At 36.9% G+C, this 19024-nt stretch overlaps 2 protein-coding genes and 2 long non-coding RNA genes across 9 annotated transcripts; 2 read left to right on the top strand and 2 right to left on the bottom strand.

The window, feature by feature from the left end:
• Positions 1-323: 323 nt before the first annotated feature.
• Positions 324-8854, bottom strand: LOC148695575 (uncharacterized). Of its 6 annotated transcripts, none has more exons than XR_015964703.1 (11): positions 7878-8854; positions 7670-7777; positions 7516-7540; positions 7313-7363; positions 7060-7177; positions 6620-6694; positions 6298-6392; positions 4562-6205; positions 1668-1846; positions 816-921; positions 324-452 (listed from the first exon to the last, which is right to left on the bottom strand). It is a non-coding gene; the product is annotated as an uncharacterized LOC148695575 (long non-coding RNA). The 6 variants fall into 6 exon arrangements; XR_015964704.1 differs by having other exon boundaries at positions 325-452; positions 1738-1846; XR_015964702.1 differs by lacking the exons at positions 324-452; positions 816-921 and adding an exon at positions 6838-6926 and having other exon boundaries at positions 1504-1846.
• Positions 8855-13933: 5079 nt separating this feature from the next.
• Positions 13934-15514, top strand: LOC148695574 (uncharacterized). The gene has a single exon (XM_088697348.1). It carries the CDS (start codon positions 13934-13936, stop codon positions 15512-15514), a length of 1581 nt encoding a protein of 526 aa, XP_088553474.1.
• Positions 14488-17249, top strand: LOC148695573 (putative LRR receptor-like serine/threonine-protein kinase At3g47570). The gene is made up of 2 exons (XM_088697830.1): positions 14488-16623; positions 16766-17249. The coding sequence occupies exons 1-2, from the start codon at positions 15519-15521 to the stop codon at positions 17140-17142; spliced, it is 1482 nt and encodes a 493-aa protein (XP_088553956.1). The 5' UTR covers positions 14488-15518; the 3' UTR covers positions 17143-17249.
• Positions 17250-17736: 487 nt separating this feature from the next.
• LOC148695572 (uncharacterized) lies at positions 17737-18588 on the bottom strand. Its single transcript, XR_015964706.1, has 2 exons — positions 18317-18588; positions 17737-18160 (listed from the first exon to the last, which is right to left on the bottom strand). It is a non-coding gene; the product is annotated as an uncharacterized LOC148695572 (long non-coding RNA).
• Between the last annotated feature and the right edge of the window lie 436 nt (positions 18589-19024).

The raw sequence follows: 19024 nt of genomic DNA, 5'->3' as shown, positions 1-19024 counted from the left end.
AAATATTATACTTAATTTTGGGATGAGATCTGTTGGATGAAAAAGATAAATAATGATTGAATTTTTTTAAAAGCATTGAGAAGGGTTGCAAAGCAATAGAAATAAGTTACTACTAATCTTATTTTTTCAAGTCAGGGTAGGCCTTGGACTACTATAGTCCTTACGAGAAAATATGCCAGCGCGTTGCCGCGGGACTTGAACGCACGCACCTTAACTGCATGAATAAGACACATTTAACCTGAATAAATTAAGACACATGCACCATGCACTCATCTCAAAGAGAAACAAAGATACCAAAAACGGAGAGGCAATGTCACATTGTTTTGCATGATCTTTACACACACACGTACCCTAAAGTAAGTGTAAAATCTATGCTAAAATAAACAACTAAGTATGAGTAGGACCTCGTAAAAAGTAGGTGATCATATGTGTTCTTCAACTGTTTGTCGAACCTGCAATCAACGAAAGTGATCCACCATAAAAAACATGGTTAACCACCATGTATTGAAACTATATATAATCATTGAAGAAAAACCTTTTACATCCAGCACAAAGCAAACTATAATCGAAAATGGAGATAAATAAATAGAAAAAAAAATAGTCGAAATTTCTTTTATGTCCAGCAATGGAACCATTAGAGATTGTGTAGAAACAATGCAGTAAACACCACCAGAGAATGGGGATAAATAGAATAGTAATACACACATACCTATCAAGATAGTAAAACGAAAACAACTAAACATTTAAATTCAAAGGTCCCTCGGAACATGCTAAAAGTAAAACTAAATTGCATAGCGATTGGCATCTAGATTTACCTTTAAAATGGCATGTGATATGTCGTTAATAAAAGCCCTGAATTCTTGGTTCACTGCTAAATTGGTAGGAGCTTTTGCTTTATCCATCAGAACCTTAAAACAAAACCTGTAATAGTATGATAAGCGATGAAGATCTGGTAAGTTTATTAGACATTGTTTCACATACAAATTGTGACTCGTGGGAAAAAAAAGAGAAACAATCAAATATCATATTATATTCCGACAATACTCTGAGATGGTATGAAGTCACCTCATCTAATTTTATGACAAATGGGTGAGACTCGTTAAAGAAACTCAATAATGGGTAGAATGTTTAAATCTATCTGATGAAAGAAGTGATAACGTTGTAGTTATTTTATCAGGAGGCATTAAAACCATGAATCAAGAGGATTATAGACCAGGGATTTCAAATATTTCAATTATAAGAAAACTTTTTTGCAATACTGAGAAAACGCTTATTATTGTTGATAAAAAAATGCACACGACACCAATGGATTATGCCATAAAAATAACACCATGAAAAATCCAGAGACCAAAATCCCTGGCGGCAGAATTTATCCACATCAAAGGACGCACAATCTTGGTTTAAAAAACCAATCAAATTTAAATTCTAACACCATAGGATCAAATGTTAATCAAACACACAATCTCAGAAAGCCGAAACCATGTTAAGCAAACGAAACAAAAGGAAAAGAGTGAAGATGTAAGCATTGATAAGAATATGAAAAGTGGCAGCACTGATATCATGCACAGATAGGACAACGAAATATCGGAACTAGCAGCTACAAATAGAACCAAGAAGGAAAAGGATTGATAAAATAAATAAATAAGAAATAGGACAGAGGCACAAACCAACGACATGAGCTCAGTTTTTTCACCATGAATTTTGCATGGCCTGAAATCAAGAAAATGACGTGTTTACCGGGATTTTGAAGTGGACGCCCGCAGTCCGAATGACAGCGATCATCCCTCTATTGATCGTCTAGAACCAACCCGGGACACTCATACGAAATCCAAAAAGGCAGCATTATCTGGAAAGAACATGCGAAGCCGTCAATGATGCGTGATTTATACGCACGCAAATTAAACCCTCTTTTTATCAATTGTAGTATAGGTGCAAGTAGGGATCGTTCTGGACCGGGGATTAGGAGGGCTTGCTAAAACCTCTAAACTGACTCAAAAACATAAAAAAACAAAGTTAAAAACGTTCACAAAGACTCAAAGGACTCAAAATAGGTTCAAAAGACTCAAAACTGCCTAAAAACACTAAATAGGCAGTTTCTGACCTTAAACACAATTTTGGACGAAATTAAGTAATAACTTGACTCAAAAACGTAAAAACACAATATAAAACACTAAACTAACTCAAAGAATGTAAAACTAAATGCTTGAAACACTAAAACAAACCAAAAGACTCAAACATCACCCCAAAACACTCAAAACTGCCTTAAAATCACTTTCTGGGCAGTTTTGAGCACTTTGGTGAATTTGGACGAAATTGGGAAATAAAATGAATCAAAACACTCATAAACACAAACTAAATTGATTTCTAACTAATTTGAACATTAAAGTAAAGGGGGAATTAGATTTGACGAAAATTGAAATAATGAAACAAATTAATAAACTAGACAGAATGTAAATATGAAATTGAAATAGAATGAATGGAATTGAAATGAATGAATGCTAGCTAAGGGGTTCATCTTCACATATGTTACACATGCATAATAAAATGATTTCCAATTTCATTTCAATAAACTATGATACTCAACACCCCAAGTTAACCGTGATGCACTAATTAACCTTCAAATCTTCCTAACGTTATTGAATTGGATGATGCATGCGACAATTCAAAACATTCCCCACAAGTCCTCAACATGAATGCATAGAAGAGGTACAAGCAAGAATCATTACGCTCTATGAAAATTATAAGTATTGACGAGACAATTGTAACTATGAATGCATGATACTCTTGCCAAGAATTCATTTAACGCGATTGTTTATAAGCAACCTCCACTACTTGTGAATATAAGTTCGTAACTATTAGGTGAAACTCACTTATATTCTAGCGTCATATTCATGCATGAAAATTAAGCGTGCACTCTCAATAAACATACATAAATAAGTTATCAATCAAATAGTTAAACAAATTGAATCACAACTTATGAAACGCAATTAGAAGTAATCAAATCAAAATGTAAGCATAAACATATATTTCGAATCACCCCCTAGCCAAGGGGGGTTTAGTTCCTTATGATACAAAACAAAGAGAAATCAAAGAAACACCTAAACATTCCAACAACTCAAACTTGAATTGTATGAACGTTTAGGCACTCTTATCTTCCTTTCCTCATTAGTACAAAACAAAGAGAATTGAAATTAAACATTGAAATCAAAGAAACACCTAAACATTCCAACAACTCAAAATTGAATTGTATGAACGTTTAGGCACTCTTCTCTTCCTCTTCGTTGTAGCACAAGGTCTAGGGATAATTTGATGGTGTGAATGGTTTGGGGAGTGGTGGAAATGGAAGGATGGTGTTTGGATTTGTAGGGGAGGGCACGGCACAAGGGTGGATTGATGTCTACATTTCTGCAATGGATGAGTTTATGGAAGAGTGTTTGGAATGGGTGAATTTCTGGCACAAAGGCCTTATTTCTGTGGTGAATGGATTGTCCTCCCAATATGGACGAATTGAAGGGTTATTTATAGGTGAAATGGGGGGAACATGACAGCTAGGAACTTGGTGGAAATCTGAAATGGTGATGGGAGATGCATGTGGCTGTTTGTGCATGTGATTAAAGGGTGGAAATGCATGTGCTTTGACAGAAATGAAAGGGAATGCACGGTTTTGGGGAGAAAGGTGTGAATGTGTGGCTGATTTGTTTAATTAATGGGAGTGTATGTTTGAATGATTAAAGGGACATGTGGGGGTGGAAATGATGAATGAAATGCATGTGAATGACAGCTAGATATGTTGATGAATGCATGTGACTTGTTTGTGGTGAGTGAAAATGCAATCTGAAATGGGAGAGCATGTGGATTAAAGGGGGAATGGTGGCTGCAAAGTGAATGAATAATGAAATGGGAAAGCATGTGCAAGGTTTTGGTGTGAATGATTGAATGTGCATGTGGCTGCAATGGATTAGAAATCCTTCAATTTCGTCCATCCTCTTGGCTCCAAGCATATGATATCCATTCCAATCTCTAATTTGCTCCAAAAGGCTCCAAAAGGCATCCTTTTGCATACTTTGCCCTTAGAACCTACAAACACACGAAAATAGCTTAAAGTACTAAAATAACTAAAGAAACATAACGTAAATGCACGAGAACAAGCCATTTAAGTCGCATGAATATGCTCCTATCAGTCAACAACAACAAAGTAAATATATAGTTCCATAGATGCAAACAAAATAACACTACGGCATGATATTTGATTAAGATCCGTCTCTACCAGTTTGATGGCAAAAACACACACCTCTCCCATGTGGGAATGAACCTAACGATTTAACGAAAAGAAGACGAAAACCCATGCGGGAATGAACCTAACCACATTGCATGCATTCACATACACTGCCCCAATTTAAGATTCGGTTTTTGTCCAATCTATGTATATGCTTAGATACATATGAGAATTTGCTTTGCAACAGTTGTTACTCTCATCGTCTTTGAGAGAGATAGATACAAAGGTAAAGATTACAATGGGGAATAGTCAAGAATCCCTCTAAAATACTAAAGAAAAACATACCTAGAACGGAGTAAACAGCTGTTTGTCTCCATAGCAGTTTCTCAGAGCATTTATGCTGTTAGAAAGATAGTGCTCCACTCCAGAAGGATGGACAAATGTACCAGATGGAGACTGATCCAAAGAAAACATAATTAAAAGTTAGCATTTGATGAACAATTAAGGTGATGCAAAAGGGTAACACGCGATGTGAAATTATTATACCAAAATAGCCAAGCCAAGGTCTGTTAATCTAATCACCAAATAAAATAAAACAGAAATTAAGCACAAAAATATCAAAATTAAAAGGAAGGAAGAATACGAAACTTTGTGCATAGAACGTTTGTGAGAATGAATCACACAACAATCAAGGGTGGACAAATCACAAAAGTGACAATTGAAGGGAACCTAACGGACACCCCCATCTCTCTCTCTCTGCAATCGCAGAAATCCCAAGGGTTTGAGGAAACAAATGGAAAACGAAATGCTTTTTCTGTTCCCTTTACCCTCGCAGAAAATCCTCCCATCTCTCTCTCTTACCCTTGTCCCATCTCTCTGTCTACAAATCACAGAAAATAAACCCTAAACAAATCCCTAAAATCCCTCGCCTAAATCCTCCCACATTTCTCTCGGACACTCCCTATCCCTATCTCTCTCTCTCTCTCTTTGTCTCTCTCTCTGTGCAAAACCTAAACCAGATCTCCTAAACCGTTGGTGCCGCCGCACATTGTTATCAATTGTGGGTTTATCAAATCCTTCATGGCTTAGACTGCATGAAGAATTAGAAACTAAAAGATGAATATACGCTGTAAATCATCATATAAATGTAATTGCATTTAAAAAAAAAGAAGGGAATAAAAAAATTGAATTCTATTTCATCAGCATGTAACTGCATGAAAAGTTACAATTGAATGCAGACTCAATCAGTAGTTCACACAAATCTTGCCCCTGTCTACATGTTTTTGGCTTTCAACATTTTAGCTTCAAGACTTAGCTACTTCAACAACAACGAATAGAGAAAATCAAGTTCCACAACTTACGAAAACAAAGTGGCAACTGAGAGATCGTTTGAGGGATTTGAGATTGAGCTTCTGCCATAAACAACATACCTAGAACTCCCCAAGTTTTCAAATGGAAATTAAACATTTAAAATTTAAATAGCTTATAGTAATTTAACAAATTCTTTATTAGTGGAGTAAATAATTTGTAACCACCTATTTCCTGGTAAGAAAAATAAAAAATTCAATTTTAAAAAACAAATGTAGTTTTTAGTTCAATTTCCACAGCCATAATAATTTATGCGGACTAAAATTAAGATTAACCAATACATTGAATCAACTGCAACTAAACAACTTATAGTAATTTAATCTGTGTTTGTGGATATGAGAGAGAGAGAGAGAGAGAGAGAGTTATCTATTATAAAGCCAACCTTCTTTGAATTCACTTCTTGGTCCTCTTGTGGCTTATTACCAAAACTCTCCACTGCATTTGCAGTAATGCCCTCTTCCGTAAGTAAAAGGTACAAAAATATCAATTATTTAATGGTAGATATGTACTTTAAGACTTTTGAAGATCCAATTCATCCTGCATTTTCTCACACTCATCTTCATGCTGAAGCCGTAAACCTGTCAGCTCAGCTTCATGTTCGCTCCTCATTGAAGTTGTTTTCTATGAAAATGATAAACTGGTTTGTAACATAAGCATATAACACTCTAGTTAAATAAGCAGTTCCAACTTAATTCAAAGATATTTATTTGAACCTCTCTCAATTCGTTTTCAGCTTGCAGTTAGATATGCTTTAGCTCTTCGCTGTGTTCAGATTTTAGACTGAGTATCACGTTCCTGGTGCTCCAACCTATAAAAGTACAAAAAATCTTTTACGAAACAACCAATATGATTAAAAGCCTACATACAGTTTGCTTAATTAACGAATAATGCAGGGCAATTTTCATTTCCAACCAACTGTATGGACACAAAGATGTCTGCTTTAACTACCGCTCTATTGAACAGTAAAAAACCCAAAGACTCTGAACTAATTCAAAATAAAAAAATTGCGTAAATTTAACATCATGCTATATGTACCTTCACAGATTTTCGAACTCGTAGAGTCATTGGTGAGTTGACTCGGCCTTCGTGCCTGTGTGTAGACTCTCATCCCTGCGAATTGCAAAGCTAGAGTCACCAAATCAATAGGCACAAATACATATGGGAAAAGGCATAAGCTGAAACATGTGCAACATAGATATATTAAATAAAGCGAAAACAACCATTAATACACCTGCAAGCAAGAAACTACTCACGGTTTCCTAGATGGACCAACAACCAAAGCGTTTTGAGCTCCACCCATCTACATTTCCTTAGAATCTTCATGACACACATGATATTACAACTAACAAAATGGCTTAAGCATGTTACAGTGGCAATATAGAATACCCAGATAGACTTAACTTCCACAAAACAATAAGCTATAACTTCCCTACTTCTAACTGCTTATTAGAAATTTCATTTAGAACAAATAATACCTGTAAAGGCAAGGGCATCAGAAAGTCATTCAGAACCACTTCCCGGTGCACCAGACTCAGCCCGGCGAGGCAGTTTTTGGCTAGCTTTGGGTTGAATTCCTACATACTCCATGCTTATCTAATAATTCAAATCAAAATTTTCATTCGAACACAACATTCTTCAAATCAATAACTTCACAAAGGTTATAATTAAAAAAAACAAAAAACAATAAAAAATAAAAAATAAAAACCGAAAGAAAAGAAAAACACTAACAATTTCAAATCTATAATTTCAGTAACCTTGTGGCTCATGCGAAGTGTTTTACTGCAAAGAAAAAACAAAGAGTGAGCACAATTAACGCACAAATTTTCAAAAAAAAAAAAAAACGACATTCAACTCAACAATTTCACAAAGCTTATAGTTCACAAAAAACAAAAGAAAAACACTAACAATTTCAACTTTATAATTTCACTAACCTTGTGGCTCATGCGAAGTCTTTTACTGCAAGAAACAAAAAAAGGAGTGAGCAACAATTAAAACACAAATTTTCAAACCAAAAAAAAAAACTACATTCAACTCAATAATTTCACAAACCCCAAAAATTACAGAAAGTATAGGCAACGACAGTACCTCTCGGGGTCGGGAGGAGGGAGTTCGCCATATGCGGGGGGGGGGGGGGGGGGGGGGGAAGAGATCAAGGGATCGTTTGAGACTGAGCTTCTTCCATAAACAATATACCTAGAATTCCCCAAGTTTTCAAATGGAAATTAAACATTTACATAGCTTAATAAAAAGCCAAAATATAAAAAAAATTAATCAAAAGGTTGAGAGAACTCACATCCCAGTAATGCTCATTGCTGATATTAACACCACTGATTTGTGGAATTCCCACGCCCAACTCCATGACCTCTGTCTCTGCCATCCCTCTCTCCCTCACAACCATGCCCACTTTGGACCCACCCCTCAATCCCGACACTAACCATTGATTTGAGCAGGAAAAATCAATCCAACCCCGCTTTTCGCAAGCCTCACTCCTCCCTTTCCCTTCCGCTCCCTGCCAATCCACGCCCATCTCCCTCGTTGTAGCTCTGCAACCCACGTTTTTTGGCAGACCTCCCTCTCCCTTCCTCTCCCTGACATTCCACACCCTCCTCCGCTTCTCTGTCTGTAACTAATCCAGCCCCATTCCACAAACCCAGCCCAAGCCTTACCCCCACTTAGGCCCCCTCACTTTCTCGAAACCAACTCTCAAACCCTAGAACGCAGAACTCTCACTCTCTCGCAACCCACTCTGAGTGACACGGATGCAACAACCCTCGCCCTCTCTCCCGCCGTCGCATAACCCCAAAATCGCGCTCTCCCTGTCTCTCTCTTTCTCTTCCCAAATCGAGCATCACCACTCAATCCCCTCTCTTTCTCTCCCTTGAATCGTACACCCCCCGTGACTCTGTCTGCCTGTAAGCCGCATGCCTTCCTTTCACCAATCCCTATCTCTCTCCCCCTCCCTCCCTCTCTCTCTCTCTCTTCTCTCTCTGCTCGCTCGCTCTCTCTCGCTATCGACGACATGGTGTCACCGAGTCCAATTGCAGCTCAGAAAGAAAGGAAATGAAAGTCTCTAACCCACCCAATCTGTTCGAAACCCTACAGACTAAAACGACCATCGCACCCCTGCCTTTCCACGATTATCAACACGCAGCATAAAGATCAGCGGCAGAGAGTCAGTGGCAGCCTCGTAAATAAAATGAAATTCAAACCAAAACACTGTTCATTTCTACAGTGCAATTTTGCCAGCTTCTTTAGACTAAAGTAATGTGCCTCCGTCAGTGGTTATACCATTGTTAGTTTTGTGAGTTTATGTTTCCTTTAAGCAACCTTGATCTAGATTGCATGTGTGACTCTCTATATGCCAATTGAAGGCTCCAACAATCATCCGAAAAAACCTGATACGACTATTTCTTAAGCTTTACACATCAAGGGGAAGTATCGTAGTTAATATTATTTAAGAGTGTGGTTTTGTAAATCTAGAAGTAGGATTCCAATAAGATTTGGAAGACTCGTGTTACTTATAAGGCAAGTAAAACCCACATAATTAGTATAATTAAAGGTGTAAGGCTACAAGAGAAAATAAGCAATTATAGAAAGTTGAGAGCGCTTTCTCTCTTACCGTCCCTTTCCTACCCTCACTTTCTATATTTTTCCTTAAGAAGTTTATTAGAAAGTTAAATATATATATATATATATTTATTTAATAATGCGATAAAGTTGGTGGGTTGGATAAATAATTGTTAGGTGCAAAGGGGTCGGTGAAAAAGTTTGATATTTTGAAAAAAAATATTTCTAATTTGAAATCCAGACTCCTAAGGCTATTTAGATGGCAATTTCCAACACCAACTTGACCCTGCCAAAGTCTACGAGCACACTTTTTTCCAACTTAACTTGTAAGGTAAGCTAGAAAATAGAAACAAAACCAACCCCTTATTTAAAGCTTGTCGGCCAGTAATGATTTATGAATGCCAGCTATATATCTACCAGTTTACCATGGCATTGTGCAATGAGACAATATGGTCGACCCATATATATCAAGTCAAGTCCATAATATATATATATATATATATATATATATATATATTAAAACTACAGTGTTTGTGAATTAAATAAATAATTGTTAAGAAAGAGAAAAGTCTGCTAAATCTGTATGCATGGGCAATTTCCAACCCTAACTTGACCACGGCAAAGTCTACTAGCACACTTTCTCCAACTTAACTTGTAAGCTAAGCTAGAAAATAGACAGTTTAGAAGCTACTTTCCGACAAGCCGGTCGGCCAGTAATATTTGATGAATGCTAGAGCTATGTATCTACCAATCTACCGTGGCACTTTCCAACACTAGAGACAATATACTTGACCCATATTTGGCGAGTCAAGTCCAAATATTTAAAAATTTGGAATCAGATAATTTACAACCAAAGTGTTGATGCACAAAAACTGATCACCTTAAAGTTGGTCTTGTAGAATTATTAGAGTGACGGATTGAATGTCCACTTCTAACAACATTGGTATTGTTATCAACTTGGTAAGTATTATTTGCATAATTTGTCAATTGTTGGACTTTATCATAAAAAACTTCGGTGTTAGTTAGACTGAGGTAATGATACTTAAACTCTTCTTTTGTCATTGATAAGGTCAACGTATGACATTTCAACACGCTCCCTCACATGAGACCCAATTAGTGAGTCACACGTAAAAGATCCACAAATCAACAACCATGTAAAGTTAAGGGGACTCATCCTACACGCAGGACCAAATCACCCACCATCATCGCGTGAAAAGGTCCCTCCTTTGACAGATTTGCATAAGCTCGAGTGGTTAATCCTTGCTAACAACCATCTCAAAAGTGGGGGAATTGACGACTCGACCTTTCTATGTGATTTGAGCAATGCCACGGTGGGCAACGATTATAGTGGGCGAGTAACTGCGGTTATTTACCCATAACTGTTTATGCTCATGCGTGCATAACCGTTTACTAGTTGGGTAATTGCCTAAACGGTTATACTCATACCCCGTCTACATGTTTTTTAACAACTTGAAAATTAAAAAAAAAATTCATAATTTTCTTTTTTTTTAATAATTAAACACCGTTATAGGTACATTCATCATACATTTCCGTATTTTAATTTTTTAAGTCCTTATACGATTCTAATAATTGAAATAATAGTTTAAGGGCGATATTTTTAACTGTTACCAATGAAGGTAAATATAATATTTGGTAAGTATTATTGGGTTACAAAAATTGTTTAGAAGACATTTTTGTCAAAGCATTTCTGTCAATTTCATGGTTACTCGCAAGGAATTTAAATTAATTTGGCGAATTCCTTGATGATGAGAATCATCATTCCTGTAGTAGTGTTATTGAGAGAAGAACAGATGAATTCCTTGCTAATTTATTGGGTGCTAAGTATTAGTTGATCGAGAACATGATTTGTATTAATTTTACATATATAAAATAAATGGGTAAACGGTTACCCGTTTATAACCGTGGTTAATGCCTATAACCGCTCATTTACATTTCACGGGTAAACGGTTATATCCATAACCGTTTGTTTATCTAAACGGTTATCCATAACCGTAACCGTTTAATTTAAATGGGCGGGTAACCGCGGTTACCCATAACCAATGAGTATTTGCCCATCCCTAATGCCACCCATTTAGAATTTCTCGACGTGTTGTTTTTTTTTTTTTTTTTTTGGTCAAGAATTTCTCGAAATGTTTACCAACAAGTATGGGGGCGTTACCTCAATGCATAGGAAACCTGTCTTCTTCTCTTCAAATATTCCATATTGCACAAAATAAAATATTAGGAAGTATCCCGAATGAGATTGTAAATTTGGCTAGCTTGGAGGTTTTGGGGATGCTGAGAACCAATTATCAGGTCACATTCCCCCTGGTGTAGGAAAGCTTCACAAGTTATATCTATTAAATTTGAGTAGGAACTCTCTCTCTTTGGCAATCTTACATCCTCTTTCGGAAATTTAAGTCAATTAAATGAGTTAAGCTTAAAAGGCAACAACTTCCAGGCAATATCCTGCCAAGTTTAATAGAGTGTCAGAATTTGAGGCTCTTATATCTTGGTGAGAACAGTTTTAGCGGTATCATATCGCAAGAAATCATTGGTCTGTTGAACTTGTATATATTTAGTTTACCTCAAGATCATTTTCTGGGCTCCCTACCAAAGGATGTAGGAATTTTAATAAATCTTGAGCATATAGATATCTTTGAAAACATGTTATTCAGTGAAATTCCAGCAAAGTGTAGTTAGTTGTATAAAATTAGAGTACCTAGACATGCATGGAAATTTCTTCCATGGGACGATTCCATCAACTTTAAGTAGCACAATAATCCTAATTCTTGTCGTGTGGCTTGTTCTTGGCAATCGACACTGAAAATCTTAAACCTAACTACCTCAGCCTACTGCAACCATGGGAGAAAAGACAATATTGTCTTTTTTTGATCAAGTATCTCTCTGTTGATCGGGATAATTCAGGAAATTCGGGAAGAGTTTAAATTGTTTCTAGAGATCATGACTACATGACGCATGACGAGTCTCTCTTTCATCCATGATTTATCCTCCAAAAGAGAGTGTCGTCACTGCCAATGGAACTATAATCTCAGTAACAGAGCCTGGTCCAATTGCACTCACCCCATCTTTATCCTTACACAATACCTTGCTTCTTCCAGAATTATCAAATCATCTTTTATCAGTCAGTCAAATTACCGATCGATTAGGTTATATCGTACTAATGTTTCTAGTACATTTTTTAAAAGGTACCAACCTTTGGGCTAAAACCTAAAATTTTTAGTCCAGAAACAGTTTTTGTGCTCCACTACTTCTGGCCTAAATTTTTAGCCCCAGATTATTAAATAATGAATTTAGGCTAATTTTTTTTTTTTCTTAAAGTAACTTTTTAAAAAGAAAAAATTATGTAGACTATCATAATTTAATTTTATGAACATTTTAACCTAAAAATATTTAGATTCTGATAAATATTGAAAAATCACAAACAGACACCATGAAACTCGTTAAACGCTATGAAAAAATATGAAACACATAAAAGATTTTTTTTAATTAATTTAGCCGTTACATTTAAATTTGAACCGTTAAATATTTTTTTTACTGTTGAATTTCATCAAATTAGATCTTAACCGTTAGATTCAATGAATTTATAAATATAAAACTAAATAAAATACACATATATGGTGGGCCAGCCCCACTAATCATGGGCTAAATCTGGCTTTTGTTTAGCTTTTAACTTTTAGCCCACACATTTAGCATGAATTGGGTTGGATTTGGGGGGAGAATAAAACCTAAAAAATAGCTTTTAGCCCAGGGTTGGAGATGGTCTAAGAGAAGGGGTTTGTATTATGTCGACGATGTGGCTCCTAGCAGAGTGAATCAAGTACGCAGTGGGAATCGTGACAAGATTTAGAAGATTTAGTTAAGGCATTGGCGACTTGGGCATGCCTCGTTTGGCTATTTACGGAAGTTGGTTATGTTATTATTTATTAGTACTTCAGACTTTGATAGCCACATGTGTCTTTCTTTCCCTATACGAGTTGCTCGAAGAAACATAAAGAATTAGATTTCAGGTGGTTCAGTTGGATCTTTTTCAACCACCACAGGATGGCCCATGCTTCAGGCATAAATCTTTGAATGAAGATCATGGCGAAGACTTATTCAACTTTTCCACACCATAACTAGCTACAATGATTTTACAACTAGTCATAGTCAAATGGGGTGTCATGTCTTCCACATAAAGTAGTTTCTTATTCGATCTCAGCCTTGCTCATATCCTCAATCCATTCACAAGACGCAAGCATGCGCCCAATCTGGAACTAGAGGAGTGAGGACGAACATTACTTGTTGGCATAAACAAATGACACGATAATACACCAAAATTAGGAATTGTCATTATACAATACCAAAGCTAACTATTGTTTTATTGGCGTACTATCGATATGAACAGGAACGAGCAATTTTTTATTTATTCGAACACGATCATATGATGTTATAATTTCACTCAACTTATAACTCGTGAGTTTGTTTTAAGTTAAAAGAATGAATACAATAACTTCAAAAAGTGAACATTCCTAATATTAGTTCACAAAATTATATTTATATTGAATTTATTCATCAAATTAAGAGAAAAAGATATATTTTTTTTGTCAGGACATCCCTCATCGAGTACGATAGCGATTGGGGTGGCTGATCCACTACGTACAGAGCACTCTGATTATGATTATAAATTGGATGCTGCTAAAGCTGCTAGACAAACAATCAATACAGCTCAACTTTTTTACAACTCCATTTCTACTTTCGCACAAAACAAATATCATCGTCATGGGGATGGGGTTTTACAACTCCATTTCTGCAGTGTTTTTGTCATCCTTTTTTATGCATGCCTTCATTCTTCACTCTTGCCTTCCTTGTTTGGCCCTTCCGGGAAATGAGACAGATAGACTCGCTTTGCTTGAAATCAAAGCTAGCATAACTCATGACCCTTTTGAAGTCCTGACTTCATGGAATGAAACCATCCACTTTTGCTCTTGGCATGGCGTTACATGTGGTCGTCGTCATAAGAGGGTCACAAGGTTGAGCCTGCGGTCCTTCAAACTTGCAGGATCTATATCGCCGCATATTGGGAACTTGAGTTTTTTGAGAGTCATTGATCTCCAGAACAACAGCTTAGGCCATGAAATTCCTCCAGAATTCAGCCGCCTGCACAGATTGCAACAACTACGGTTAAACAACAATTCACTGAGTGGAGAAATTCCCACTAACTTGTCGCGTTGCCTTCAGCTCTTCGGGCTCGGTATTGGTTTCAATGTGCTGATGGGAAAGATTCCAAAGGAGCTTGGCCTCTTGTCAAAGTTGAGATTTTTTCACATCCACTATAACCACTTTACAGGGGGAGTCCCTCCTTCTTTTAGCAATTTATCATCCCTTGAAGTGTTATCCGCAACTTCTAATAATTTGAGTGGCACTGTCCCGGATATTTTTGGACGAATGACCAATCTTAGCTTTCTTTCTTTTGGTGACAATAGCTTTTCGGGTATGCTTCCTCCCTCAATCTTTAATCTCTCTTCTCTCACAGTCCTTTCTATGGCAGTAAATGAAATCCAAGGGAGTCTACCCTCAAACTTAGGTATGGTCTTTCCGAGTCTCCAAATATTTTTTATTTCCAGTAACCAATTCAGTGGATCTATTCCTGTTTCATTATCAAATGCCTCAAATCTATTTCTCTTGGGGATCGGAGGTAACCACCTGCATGGAAAAGTCCCTCCATTGACGAATTTGCATAAGCTTGAGTGGTTAATCCTTGCTGACAACCATCTCGGAAGTGGGGGAATTGATGACTTGACCTTTCTCTGCGATTTGACCAACGCCACCCATTTAAAAATTCTCGAAATGTATACCAACAATTTTGGGGGCACGTTACCTCAGTGCATAGGAAACCTGTCATCTTCTCTTCAAATCTTCATTGTAGCTCAAAATAAAATATTAGGAAGTATCCCGAATGAGATTGTAAATCTGGCTAACTTAGAGCTTTTGGGGATGGACGAGAACCAAATTTCAGGTCACATTCCCACTGTTCTGGGAAAGCTGCACAAGTTATATCAATTAACTTTTCATAGGAACTCTCTCTCTGGCAATCTTCCATCCTTTCAGAAATTTAAGTCAATTAAATGTGTTAAGCTTAGCAGGCAACAAACTTCAAGGCAATATCCCGCCGAGTTTAGCAGAGTGTCAGAATTTGAGGATCTTAAATCTTGGTGCCAACAATTTCAGCGGTATCATATCGCAAGAAATCTTTGGTCTGCTGAACTTGTATGCATTGAGTTTAGGACAAAATCAGTTTATAGGCTCCCTGCCAGAGAACATAGGAATTTTAATAAATCTAGAGTATTTAGATATCTCTGATAACATGTTATTCGGTAAAATTCCGGCTAGTCTTGTTAGTTGTATAAAATTAGAGTACCTAGACATGCATGGAAATTTCTTCAATGGGACAATTCCATCAACTTTGAGTTCACTAAGAGGTCTTTCAAAATTGTATCTTTCTCACAACAACTTGTCAGGCACCATTCCAGAATTCTTAGAAGGTTTTGTATTTTTGGAATCTCTGAATCTATCTTATAACAATTTTGAGGGCATGTTGCCGATCAAAGGAGTGTTCAAGAATGCAACGGCGACATCAGTTGAAGGAAATAGCAAGCTTTGTGGGGGCATACCTGAGTTTCATTTGCCAAAGTGCAAACTCCAGCATGCAAAAAAGAAAGGATTGAGCTTAACCATGAAATTGGTTCTCTCCCTCGTTTGTGGGATTCTTGGAGTCATTTTTGCACTAACCTTTTTGTACCTTTATTGCTCACGGAGGGACAAAAAGGGTCAAGCTGCAACTGATTCGGACAAATTTCCCCAGGTGTCTTACCAAAGTCTTCTAAAGGCAACAAATGGATTCTCCTCAACCAACTTGGTCGGTATGGGCAGTTTTGGGTCCGTTTATAAAGGAATACTTGAGCAAGGTGAAACTACAGTTGCCGTCAAGGTACTCAACCTTGTTCGTCGCGGAGCTTACAAAAGTTTTATTGCTGAGTGCGAGGCTTTCAGAAATATTAGACACCGTAATCTTGTCAAGGTACTCTCAGCATGTTCTGGTTTGGATTATCGCGGTCACGACTTCAAGGCCTTAATTTATGAGTTCATGGTTAACGGGAGCTTGGAGGAATGGCTGTATCCAATTCATACAATTGGTGAGACAAATGAGAGGCCAAGGAGCTTAACAATTTCTCAGAGGTTGAATATTGTTATTGATGTTGCTATGGCATTGGATTATCTCCATCATCATTGTGAGACGCCAATAGTTCATTGCGACCTCAAACCCAGCAATATTCTTCTCAATGAGGACATGGTTGCACATGTAGGTGACTTCGGGTTGGTGAGGTTCCTACCAAAAGCTGCTGAAAATTCTTCAGGAAATCAATCAAGCTCTTTAGGGATCAAGGGAACTATTGGTTATGCTCCTCCAGGTAAATACACTTGGTGGTTTATTTTTCCCTAGCTAGTATTTTAAAATTGTGCAGTATTTATTTTAAAATTTTCAAACATGAAATGAACTTTTAACACTTCACTAGAAAATTAGAATCTAATGTTCTGAATTGTGGAATGCAGAATATGGCATGGGACATGAAGTGTGGACACAAGGTGATGTGTACAGCTTTGGCATCCTCCTGTTGGAAATATTTACAGGAAAAAGACCGACCGATGACATGTTTCAAGGAACTTCAAACCTTTATAGCTTTGTGAAGGCAGCTTTGCCTGAGCAAGTGGAAGAGGTTTTGGATCCCGTTCTTGTTCAAGAGAGCAATCATCCTAATGAGGGGAGGGCAAGGAATCGCATCCTAATCATAGAAAGTTTAATCTCTGTTTTAGAAATTGGTGTTGCTTGCTCAGCGGAGTTGCCTAGAGAAAGATTGAACATCTGTGATGCTGTGGCACATATGTGTCGGATCAGAAACAAACTTCGCGCAAATGGTATATGCGAATAGAAGCTTATTGTTAATATGTGGTATAGCATGTAATAGTATTGATGTTATGTGAAAGCGTTCTCGTATTTGTTAGATAAAAAATGCAATGCAAATGGCTAGTTGATCAATGCTTGCCAAACAAACTTATTTGCATCGAATTATGCTTGAACAATGACATTCTAGCTTTGCCAAACATTACAGGACGAACACTCTGAAAGAATTAAAAATAAAAATTAAAAAACAAAGTTGTCGAAAGTATTCATCAAATTTCAAACCTATGTTGGATTTCCTACTCTCTGTTGAGAGGCTTATACCTGGTTGAAAATGGGAAGCGTTCCATGGTAGTTTATTGCTTTTTTTGTTTTATTTTTTTAGAAAACCTAGACGGTACGAGGAGAATTTTATTAATAACAAAAAGTAAGTTACACCTAGTTAGGGGGGACATAAACCTAATTCCTCGTAATACAAGAAAAAAGAATAAAAAATACATGAAAAAGAAGGGGTATATAAACCTTACTCTTCTATAAACGAAACAATAAAGATACGAAAATACGCATTCATCAGTCATCCATTCATCAACATTGAGCATTCATCATCGACACGAATGCAGAAAAGAATTTGAGGCTGAGTTCAGTCATCCATTCATCAACATTTATCTGAGCATTCATCATCCATTCATCAACATTTATCTTTCGCTCACTTACTCTCATATTTCATTAAAATATTGTTTTACACATAGTTTGGGGGTGGTCCAGGCAACACAGAGGTGGGCATTCATCAAAGCCATGTCACAGAAAATTACATGAGCATTGACGAAATTTTAGGTCTATAAATGCATGACAAACACTTCACAAATCCGTATGACTTTCAGAGATATTAAACCATGCTTAATTTTAACGCAGTAGAGGGATTTGATTTACCTTTCATTTTGTAGATCCGAGTTCTTGCAGCCATCTTTGCTGTGTGTACAGCACCTTCAACTGTGAGCCATTGCTCCTTGCAGTTCCTATTCCCCTTGGCCTTACTCGGATCCCCAAGTCTACATACAGAAAACAAACATACATGCATGAGTCAGAATTTCGTTTTCATTTGAGCTTCGGTTGTGAAAACGAAAGGGAGAAATGGTTGGATGCATTTTTATTTCAGATATCGCCAAGTGGAGACCATAATCGCAGAGAGAATGAGAGATCTTTACCTCGGTTTTCGCAGAGGAATGCACGATGGTGACAATCTGGGCTAGAATCAAAGATCGCCATGGCTGGGTTCCGTTTGTGACAGAGATGGAGATGGATTCATGTTTTGACGTTCTGGGTTGATGATAGAAACTAGGGTTTCAGTTCCATGAGAAATGAAGGGAAAGAGGAAATGAAAGAGATAGCTTTCACGGCTCTGGGCTCGCGGGTACGACGCTAGTTAGGAGAGATGAGGAAATGGGCCTCTGGTCGCTAAAATGGGCCTCTAGTTCATGTTTCCGCACAAGGATAATGTGTGATTTAAGTTTGGGGGTGGGAAGTTAAAATTTTTAGATTTTTAATTTTTAAGTATGCTAAAATTTTTCATTCTTTTTAAGTTAATATTCATAGATTATTTTAAACATTTGAACAAATGGACATGGTGGAAATTAATTCCACAATAGAGTCTTTTCTATTTATTGTTGTTTTGGCACTAATTCATGAGTTATCCTTTCACAATTAGCACATTCACACCAACATGATTTGTGGGGGTGAGATTGAAGCACTTGCTTTTAGTTAATTTTTTATATTTTTGTTCTAAAAAAATAAAGTTTAGTTATTGTTATAAATAAAGTAATAATTGTTCCACCGAGACTTTGCTTAGTAACCAGGTCAGTCATGCCTAATCAGTAGTGATCTTGCGTCAAATAGTAGAGTCTTGGCATGGGGCA

This window comes from Pyrus communis, chromosome 7 (assembly GCF_041283825.1).
Source record: "Pyrus communis isolate YQ-2024b chromosome 7, ASM4128382v1, whole genome shotgun sequence".
NCBI classification, from domain to species: domain Eukaryota; kingdom Viridiplantae; phylum Streptophyta; class Magnoliopsida; order Rosales; family Rosaceae; genus Pyrus; species Pyrus communis.
The sequence above is the reverse complement of the archived record's forward strand: the minus strand, read 5'-3'. Positions and strand labels throughout refer to the sequence as shown.

What these genes read in the sequence shown, in the direction of transcription:
- LOC148695574 (XM_088697348.1), top strand. Translation starts at nt 13,934, where the DNA reads ATGGGGATGGGGTTTTACAACTCCATTTCTGCAGTGTTTTTGTCATCC.
- LOC148695573 (XM_088697830.1), top strand. Translation starts at nt 15,519, where the DNA reads ATGTTATTCGGTAAAATTCCGGCTAGTCTTGTTAGTTGTATAAAATTA. An exon ending in TATTGGTTATGCTCCTCCAG is followed by an intron (nt 16,624 to 16,765) that starts GTAAATACACTT and finishes TGTGGAATGCAG; the next exon opens with AATATGGCATGGGACATGAA.